Genomic DNA, 10,069 nt, shown 5'->3' on the forward strand with positions numbered 1-10,069 from the left:
AGGAACTGAAAATGTGGGCATGTAGGCTTGTGACACTCCCATTCCCATTGTTTTAGAAACTTAAGGAATTAGTAATTTCCCCCAATGGTAGGAGGGGTTCGCTTTCAGGTTCCTCCACACTCACTAGTCACTGGATGGAACACTGGATAGAAAGGAAGGGCTAGTTGTGGCCCTGCTTCCTCACTGCTTCGGAGACTCTCATGCTGATGCAGCAGAGGCAGAATGCTGGCTTAATGGCCACTGAGTACAGAGCAGAATTGGACTAAACTGAGGGCTCTCTCACCATTGCCAGAGCAGTGACTTTGGCCCTGGGAGAAGATGAGATTGCATGGGCTTGGCCTGAGAGTGATGCCTTTTCTCTGGGTTTGTCCTCTGGAAGTTTTCCCTGCAGATTCATGAAGATGAGCATCCGGACTCCACTCAGACTCCTGGAGCTTGCGGGGCAGAACCTGCTGAGGGATCAAGCCTTGGCCATCTCCACCCTGGAGGAGCTGCCCACAGAACTTTTCCCCCCACTGTTCGTGGAGGCCTTCAGCAGGAGACGCTGTGAGGCCCTGAAGCTGATGGTGCAGGCCTGGCCCTTCCGCCGCCTCCCTCTGAGGCCTCTGATAAAGATGCCTTGTCTGGAGGCCTTCAAAGCTGTGCTCGATGGGCTTGATGCACTGCTTACCCAAGGGGTTCGTCCCAGGTGAGGTGGCCCAGGTGGGCTGGTGGGGAGGGCCCAGGTGTCCAACAGAAGGAACAGCTGGGTCATGAGAAGTGAGGAGGCCCAAGTGGGGGATGGTGGTGGTGAGGAAGCTGAGAGGACTTGGCCATTCACCAGCTCCTCAGGGAAAGCACTGCTCACCACACAAGGTCCATGGAGGTAAGAGGAACCTCTCCTCTAATGGCACTGAAAGGCACCATGAAAAGTGAGAACTGGGCCGGGCACGGTGGCTCACAATGTAATCCCAGCACATTGGGAGGCTGAGGTCAAGAGTTGGAGGCCAGCCTGTCCAACATGGTAAACCCCAACTCTACTAAAAATACTAAAATTAGCTGGGCATTGTGGTGGGTTCCTGTAATCCCAGCACATTGGGAGGCTGAGGTCAAGAGTTGGAGGCCAGCCTGTCCAACATGGTAAACCCCAACTCTACTAAAAATACTAAAATTAGCTGGGCATGGTGGTGGGTTCCTGTAATCCCAGTTACTTGTGAGGTTGAGGCAGGAGAATCATTTGAACCCGGGAAGCAGAGGTTGCAGTGAGGTGACCTCACACCACGGCACTCCAGCCTGGGTGACAGAGGGAGACTTGGTCTCAAAAAAAAAAAAATGTGGAAGTGGGCAGGATCCAAGGGGAAAACAGGGTGAAGAAAAGTCAGAGAGAGGGACAACAAGCAGGGAGGGGAGGAGCTGCTATCCAGGATGTGGAGTTTAAGTTCAGAAATGAGTTCTGAAATTCTCAGTCTCACCTCTATTTTCCCACAGGAGGTGTAAACTTCAAGTGCTGGATTTACAGGATGTCTGTGAGAACTTCTGGATGGTTTGGTCTGAAGCTATGGCCCATGGGTGCTTCCTCAATGCCAAGAGGAACAAAAAACCAGTGCAGGATTGTCCAAGGATGAGAGGACGGCAGCCCTTGACTGTGTTCATAGAACTTTGGCTCAAGAACAGGACTCTGGATGAATACCTCACCTGCCTCCTTCTATGGGTCAAGCAGAGGAGAGATTTACTACACCTGTGCTGTAAGAAGCTGAAAATTTTGGGAATGCCCTTCCACAATATCAGAAGCATCCTGAAAATGGTGAACCTAGACTGTATCCAGGAGGTGGAAGTGAATTGCAAGTGGATACTGCCCATCCTGACACAGTTTACCCCATACCTGGGCCACATGAGGAATCTTCAGAAGCTCGTTCTCTCCCACATGGATGTCTCTCGCTACGTTTCCCCAGAGCAGAAGAAGGAGATTGTTACCCAGTTCACCACTCAGTTCCTCAAGCTGTGCTGCCTCCAAAAGCTTTATATGAACTCTGTTTCTTTCCTCGAAGGCCACCTGGACCAGCTGCTCAGGTGAGGGAGAGTGGTGAGCTTTCTCTGCAGACCACAGCAGAGCCTGTTACAGTAAACACTAGTGGGCCTCTACTGTGAGCCAGCCTATGAGGATGAAACAGTGAAGGGGATACTAGAATGTCCATGCATTGTCCTGTTGGCGGCCCTGTCCTGAAATGGGTATCATGCAACCCTCCCAATAGAGGCAGAGGGATCAGCTAGGGGAGATGCTATAGAGAGGCTGCCATGCTAGGAAGCTAGCTACTGGAGGGTTCAGATCTAGTGAGGGTGCCTTTCTGAATTCTTCCTGAGGACGTGTGTCTAAGTTAAGATGAGGAAAATTGGCCAGGGGCGGTGGCTCATGCCTGTAATCCTAGCACTTTGGGAGTCTGAGGCAAGAGGATAGCTTGAGCCTAGGAGTTTAAGACCAGTCTGGGTAACATCCCAAGACCCCTGTCAGAAATGAATAAATAAAAGTAAAAACAAACAAGATAACTTTTTTTTTTCTGAGATGGATTTTCACTTTGATGGTCCAGGCTGGAGTGCAGTTGTGACATCTCAGCTCGCAGCAACTTCTGCCTCCCAGGTTCAAACGATTCTCCTGCCTCAGCCTCCCGAGTACCTGGGATTACACGCGTGGGCCACCACACCTGGCTAATTTTTATATTTTAAGTAGAGACAGGGTTTCACCATGTTGGCCAGGTTATTCTCCAACTCCTGATTTCAAGTGATCCACCGACCTTGGACTCCCAAAGTGCTGGGATTATAGGCGAGAGCTACCATGCCCAGCCAACAAGATAATTTTTAAGAAGATGATGTGAAGTAGGGAAGTGAAGTGGGCACTGAAGAGGGGAATGCTCAGCAAACCTGCACATGTCAGAAAATCAGCTTTGTGCCCCACAGTTTGGTGAACATGAATGATCCCATCTCTAATTCCCTGTTGTAAAAGTTTCTTTTGAGCTCCAGGTAAATTAATTACCTAGGAAATGTATGATTCTGAAACAGAGGGTCAGGGAGCAGGCACAAAGAATGGTGAAAGTGATAGATGGTTTGCTGATGATACAGGCGTGTCAGGGACGCCTGCAGCCCGCCCACCCCAGCTGATGTTGCAGGATCCTGTCTGGGTTTGTCCTTTATGCCTGCATCTCCACTGGGCTCCTGTGGCCCAGGGATGTGGTTTTCTGCCTGACAGATGAGGAAAGGGAGCTTTAGGGATTCTGTGAACTTGATCCATTCCTATAAATGATGGTGAAATGACTCAGCCTCAAATGGAATTATTTTTTCTCCTTTTTTTTTTTTAATAGAGTCCCGCTCTGTCACCCAGGCTGGAGTGTAGTGGCATGATCTCTGCTCACTGCAACCTACACCTCCTGGGTTCAAGCGATTCTCCTCCCTCAGCTTCCCAAGTAGCTGGAATTGCAGGCTCCCGCCACCACACCTGACTAATTTTTGGATTTTTAGTAGAGAGGAGGTTTTGCCATGTTCACCAGGCTGGTCTCAAACTCCTGATCTCAAGGAATCCACCAGTCTCAGCCTCCCAAAGTTCTGGGATTACAGGTGTGAGTTACTGGGCCGGGTCTAAAGTGGAATTGACCTCGGTGGCAAAGCTCTTCATCACACATCATCCTAAGTGTTGACCATCAGGCCATGAGAATGATCCTGGACTTGGGCAAAATGGTCTCCATCCATTACCTTGAAGCCATTCCCCACCACCCTCCACTCACCCCTATGATTCCCGAGAATTAACTTCTTGCTCTCTCTCCCCAGCTGTCTGAAGACCTCGTTAAAGGTCCTCGCAATAACTAACTGTGTGCTTTTGGAATCAGACTTGAAGCATCTATCCCAGTGCCCGAGTATCAGTCAACTAAAGACCCTGGACCTGAGTGGCATCAGACTGACCAATTACAGTCTTGTGCCTCTCCAAATTCTGCTAGAAAAAGTTGCAGCCACACTTGAGTACCTGAATTTAGATGACTGTGACATCATAGACTCCCAAGTCAATGCCATCCTGCCTGCCCTGAGCCGCTGCTTTGAGCTCAACACCTTCAGCTTCTGTGGAAATCCCATCTCCATGGCCACCCTGGAGAACGTGCTGAGCCACACAATCATACTCAAAAACTTATGCCTGGAGCTGTATCCTGCCCCGCGGGAGAGTTATGGTGCTGATGGTACTCTCTGCTGGAGCAGATTTGCTCAAATTAGGGCTGAGCTGTTGAAGAGAGTGAGGGACTTCAGGCACCCCAAGAGGATCTTGTTCTGTACTGACAACTGCCCTGACCGTGACGACAGGTCATTTTATGACCTGGAGGCAGATCAAGACTGCTGTTGAATGCCTGCCTATTTGGATGGATAAGTCAAACGCTTTCTTCTGGACACTTGGAAACTAAAACCTAGGTCTTAGGTACATCCTAAAGGGAGCACAGAACCCATCGTTTCACACATGGGCTCTGAAAGTGGGAAAGGAAAGGTGATCAAGCAGGGGCAGGACTTGGGGGAAATGTTGCCATGGATTTGATGGGACTTTGGGAACCTGTATCCTGTAGAGTCGAAAATGGGAATCTGAATGTCTAGAGTGGAATTCAGGCTTGAGAATACATGAGGGAGTTACTCTTGCATGGATGGTTGTAAAGAAACAATCAGAAATAAAGGAAAACTGAGCAGAATCTGTCTGGTGCCGTCTATTATTAAGTAACCTGTTTTCCAGTTTAAGCCTCAGGAATCTTCAGTTATTGATGGAAAAACAAAAGGCACTGACTGAGTTGTCCAATCAATAAGATGCAGCCCAAGAAAATCAAGGCATTTAAATGAAATTTGGTTATTGTAACCAGTTTCCTCCCATTCTTTTATTTGAGACAGAGTTTGACTCTTGTTGCCCAGGCTGGAGTTTAGAGTGCAATGGTGCCATCTCAGCTGACTGCAACCTCCACCTGGGGTTTAAATGATTCTCCTGCCTCAGCCTCCCAAGTAGCTGGGATTACAAGCATGCACCACCATGCCCAGCTAATTTTTGTATGTTTAGTAGAGACAGGGTTTCCTCACTATGTTGGCCAGGCTGGTCTCAAACTCCTGACTTTGGGTGATTCATGCAAGTAGGCCAACCAAAATGCTGGGATTACAGGTGTGAGCCACTGTGTCAGGCTTTTGTTTTTGTTTTTTTTTTAAAGGTCTCCTGTCACTCAGGCTACAGTGCAGTGGCACAATCATACCTCATTGCAGCCTCAATTTCCTGGGTTCAAGCGATCTTCCCACCTCAGCCTCCTGAGTAGCTAGGACTACAGCTGTGTGAGCCACCACACCCGGATACTTCTTTTTAGTAGAGACAAGGCCTCGCTGTCTTCCCCAGGCTGATCTGGAACTCCTGAGCTTGTGATTCTCCTGCCTTGGCCTCCCAAAATGCAGGGAGTATAGGCGTGGACCAGCACGCTTGGCTTGGCCTCCTCCAGTTCTTCACTTCTTTAGATGTCTGTTAACTCCTTGTTAGTTGCTGTGGCTGTTCAGTGGGTTAATACACACTAGGTGGACACCAAAGGCCTGGAACATTACTGGGCAAGAACAGTGAGCCAATCCACACGGAAAGCACCTTCTTCTCAGGGTCTTTCACCGCTAGCCAGATGCTGAGACCCTGCCCACTCCTTGTGAGTCTCCACATGCTTCCAGAAGCCTTAGTTGGTGGACGTCAGCTTCACTGCACAAGGAGCCACTCTCTTCCCGCTGCCCTGGAAGGGGATGTCCATATTGTGTATTGGCTGGAGACTCTGGGCAGCATCAACCCTTGCTTGTTCCCCTGATGAACAGCAGCCCTTCTTAAACTGGTTGTAGCCAGTAAAGACAGCCACATTCCCTTTAAGTAAAATACTACAACTATACAGGCATGTAACACTTTTTAAATATTTCCATCTGACATTTTAAAAGTTACATCTTTTTGGGGAGCTAGGTCAGATTGATGAGAGATTTTCTCATAACACCTCCCCTCTCTCTCTATCAAGGAAGAGACTAGTGCAGCGTGTTCTGGAATCTGACATCATCAAAGGGTGGATAACGATCAAGTGCCTGAGGGTGATGAGTGACCTTCCCTGTGCTGAGGAAGCCTGCATAATGGGCACCCAAGTGAAGGATCCTGCTGAGTACTCAGGGGCTGGTGTTGCTGTCAGGGATGTTAGCCAAGAGCCTCAGCTTCCTGTAAAATGAGGATGATGATGTCCAACAGCTTATAGGACCTTGGTAGGATCCAATGAGATGGTTCATGTTTAGGGCTTGGCATGGGGTCTGGCATACAGTAAGATCAATACATCTTGTTCTTTTTTCTCTTCTCAGCAGAAGTCCCAGCACTTTTCATCTTTCAATCTCACCTCCTTTTCCTGATAATAGAGAGGCAACAAGAACTCAGGGCATGTAATGGGGCTCAACTTCTACTCTCTGCCACAATTTCATCATGATTCCCCCAAAGAGCAGAGCCCCAGGAGCCAGCAGGGGGCAGGGTGGGCATTTCTGGACTGGATTCATTCATAATAAGATCAAAATTTCCAATCCGTAAGTCTCGGGAGCCATCTGCTGATAGATCCGACCAGATGGTATAATTGAGTGTTGCAAGGATTATATTTTATGGTGTTTTTAAAAATTTACTATTATGAGCCAGGTGCAGTGGCTCATGCCTGTAATTCCAGCACTTTGGGAGGCTGAGGCAGGTGGATCACCTGAGGTTGGGAGTTTGAGACCAGCCTGACCAACATGAAGAAACCCCTTCTCTACTTAAAGTACAAAAAATTAGCCAGGCGAGGTGGCGCACGTCTGTAATTGCAGCTACTTGATAGGCTGAGGTGGGAGAATCGTTTGTACCTGGGAGGTGGAGGTTGTGGTGAGCTCAGACTGAGCCATTGCACTCCAGCCTGGGCAACAGTAGCAAAACTCCGTCTCAAAAAAAAGATAAAATAAAATGTATTATTATGGCCGGGCATGGTGTCTCACACCTCTAATCCCAGCACTTTGGGAGGCCAAGGCAGCCTCGGGATTTTGAGACCAGCCTTGCCAACATGGTGAAACCCCGTCTCTACTAAAAATACACAAAATTTGCTGGGAGTGGTGGCATTCGCCTGTAATCCCAGGTATTCAGGAGGCTGAGGCAGGACAATCACTTGAACCCGGGAGGAGAAGGTTGCAATGAGACGAGATCGTGCCACTGCTCTCCAGCCTGGGCGACAGAGCATGAAAAAAAAATTTACTATAGTGTGAATACTATTAGAGTATAAATATTTGTGTTGTAATTTACGTATATGAAAGATTAGAACTTTTAAAGAATGCAACGTGATATTTTAAGAATGGTTAATGGCCAGGTGTGGTGGTTCATGCCTGTATTCCTGGCACTTTGGGAGGCCGAGGTGGGTAGATCACGAGGTCAGGAGTTCCAGACCAGCCTGTCCAACATGATGAAAACCTGTCTCTACGAAAAATACAAAAAATTAGCCTGGCGTGGTGACAGGTGCCTGTAATCCCAGATAGTCAGGAGGCTGAGGCAGGAGAATTGCTTGAACCTGGGAGGCAAAGGTTGCAGTGAGCCGAGAATGCAGCACTGCACTCCAGCCTGGGTGAAAGAGGAAGACTCCGTCTCAAGGAGGGTGAGAAAAAGAATAGTTAACTTGGTTTGAAATGTCAAAACAAATGAGATTTTGAAAACTAATTTTAAAGACACTGAACAATAATCATTTCTTCTTTAAAATGTATTTAGAACAATACAATTTTAGCTTTGAAAGGAAACATTACAGTTTTTTTAAAATCTTGAGTTTATTTCATTTTATTTTATTTTGAGACAAGGTCTCACTCTGTCGTCCAGATAGGAGTGCAGTGGCATGATCACGGCTTACTGCAGCCTTGACCTCCTAGGCTCAGGTGATCTCCCTGCCTCCGTCCCCCTGGTAGCTGGAACGACAGGCATGCACCATCATGCCTGGCTTATTTTTGTATTCTTAGTGAAGACCAGGTTTCACCATGTTGCCCAAACTGGTCTTGAAATTCTGGGCTCAAGCAATCCACCTGCCTCGGCCTCCTAAATTGCTGGGAGTGAGCCCTTATAGGCATGAGCCACCGCACCCAGCCTTGAGTTTATTTATTTATTTATTTTGGAGATGGAGTCTCACTCTTTCACCCAGGCTGGAGTGCAGTGGTACGATCTCAGTTCACTGCAACCTCTGCCTCCAGGGTTCGAGCAATTCTCCTGCGTCAGCCTCCAGAGTAGCTGGGATTACAGGCATGCACCACCACACCTGGATAATTTTTGTATTATAATTATTATTATTTTTTAGTAGAGACAGGGTTTGTCATTTTAGTCAGGCTGATCTCGAACCCCTGACCTCAGGTGATCCACCCGCCTCGGCTTCCCAAAATGCTACGACTATAGACGTGAGCCACCACGCCCAGCCTTTTTTCTTCTTTATAGCAGCTTTAGATTCACAGAAAAACTAAGCAGAAACTGCAGAGTTCTCATCTACCTTCTTCCCCCTTCAATACACAGCACCCCCACAGGATCAGCACCCACACCAGCACAGAGCATTCGTCACAACCAATGAGCCACAGGGACACATCATTATCACCCAATGTCCATAGTTCACATGAGGGATCATTGCTGGTTTTGTACATTCTATGGATTTTAACAAAGGGATAATGACATGTATCCACCATTAGAGCATCATGGAGAGTAGTTTTCTTTCCCTAAAAGTCCTCTGTCCTCTTCCCATTCATCCCATTGTACTCCCAACCCCTCACAACCACTGGGCTTTCTACTATCTCCATAGAAAAAGGCAAATGTCTGACAGGATGAGTCTTTTCAGGTTGCCTTCTTTCACTTGTACAATAACATGCATTTAGGAATCTTTCATGTCTTTTTAAGGCTTCATAATAATTCACTGACTGGATGGATCAGTTTGCTTATCCAGTCACTGACTGAAGGCCAACTTGCTAGCTTCCAGGTTTTGGCGATTATGAATAAGCTGCTGTAAACATCCAGGTGTGCGTTTACTCATTTCATTAAATATCCAGGAGCATGATTACGGAATTGTAGGGGTATGGTATGTTTGACAATGATTTCTTCCTTCTTGACAATCTCACTTGTTCGATATTGCTGCTAAAGGTCAGGAACTTTGTCTCCATCATCCTGTGTTCCCACTGCTGAGCATGGAACGTGGCACTTGGTAGCAAATGCTGTTGACCACGTGATGCATGGAAACGTTTATCATTGGTATAGTCACTAAATTGCTACCTTGGCGACATCAACATTAGCTCACTACCAATAATATAAATAAATTGGATTATGGAAAAAATGGCCCTTGTGATACTGTGGATACTCCATGTGTATCATGAAAGTCCAGCAATTGACCAGGCACAGTGGCTCACATCTGTAATCCCAGCACTTTCAGAGACTAAGGTGGGTGGATCACTTCAGTCAGGAGTTCGAGACCAGTCTGGCCAACATGATGAAACCCTTTCTCTATTAAAGACACAAAAATTAACTAGGGGGTTGAGCCAAGATGGCCGAATAGGAACAGCTCCAGTCTACAGCTCCCAGCATGAACAGTGCAGAAGACGGGTGATTTCTGCATTTCCAACTGAGGTGCCATGTTCATCTCAATGGAGAGTGTCAGAAAGTGGGTGCAGGACAGTGGGTGCAGTGCACCGAGCGTGAGCCAAAGCAGGGCAAGGCATTGCCTCTCCTGGGAAGGGCAAGGGGTCAGGGAATTCCCTTTCTTAGTCAAAGAAAGCAGTGACAGACGGCACCTGGAAATTAGGGTCACTCCCACCCTAATACTGCACTTTTCCAATGGTCTTAGCAAATGGCACACCAGGAGATTTTATCCCATGCCTGGCTCAGAGGGTCCTATGCCCATGGAGCCTCACTTATTGCTAGCACAGCAATCTGAGATCAAACTGCAAGGCAGCAGCAAGGCTGGGTGAGGGGCGCCTGCCATTGCCGAGGCTTGAGTAGGTAGACAAAGCAGCCAGGAGGCTGGAACTGGGTGGAGCCCACTGCAGCTCAAGGAGGCCTGCCTGCCTC

At 47.8% G+C, this 10,069-nt stretch overlaps 1 protein-coding gene and 1 long non-coding RNA gene across 2 annotated transcripts; both read left to right on the top strand.

Annotated features, from left to right (window-relative positions):
• The first annotated feature begins 395 nt into the window (after positions 1-395).
• Positions 396-4,641, top strand: LOC129137951 (PRAME family member 11-like). The gene is made up of 3 exons (XM_054672556.2): positions 396-688; positions 1,468-2,049; positions 3,796-4,641. The coding sequence occupies exons 1-3, from the start codon at positions 396-398 to the stop codon at positions 4,355-4,357; spliced, it is 1,437 nt and encodes a 478-aa protein (XP_054528531.1). The 3' UTR covers positions 4,358-4,641.
• A 1,417-nt stretch (positions 4,642-6,058) lies between these two features.
• On the top strand, positions 6,059-6,562 carry LOC107972969 (uncharacterized). The gene is made up of 2 exons (XR_001715416.3): positions 6,059-6,249; positions 6,346-6,562. It is a non-coding gene; the product is annotated as an uncharacterized LOC107972969 (long non-coding RNA).
• The last annotated feature ends 3,507 nt before the right edge of the window (positions 6,563-10,069 follow it).

Source organism: Pan troglodytes, chromosome 1 (genome assembly GCF_028858775.2).
Source record: "Pan troglodytes isolate AG18354 chromosome 1, NHGRI_mPanTro3-v2.0_pri, whole genome shotgun sequence".
Classification (NCBI taxonomy): Eukaryota; Metazoa; Chordata; class Mammalia; order Primates; family Hominidae; genus Pan; species Pan troglodytes.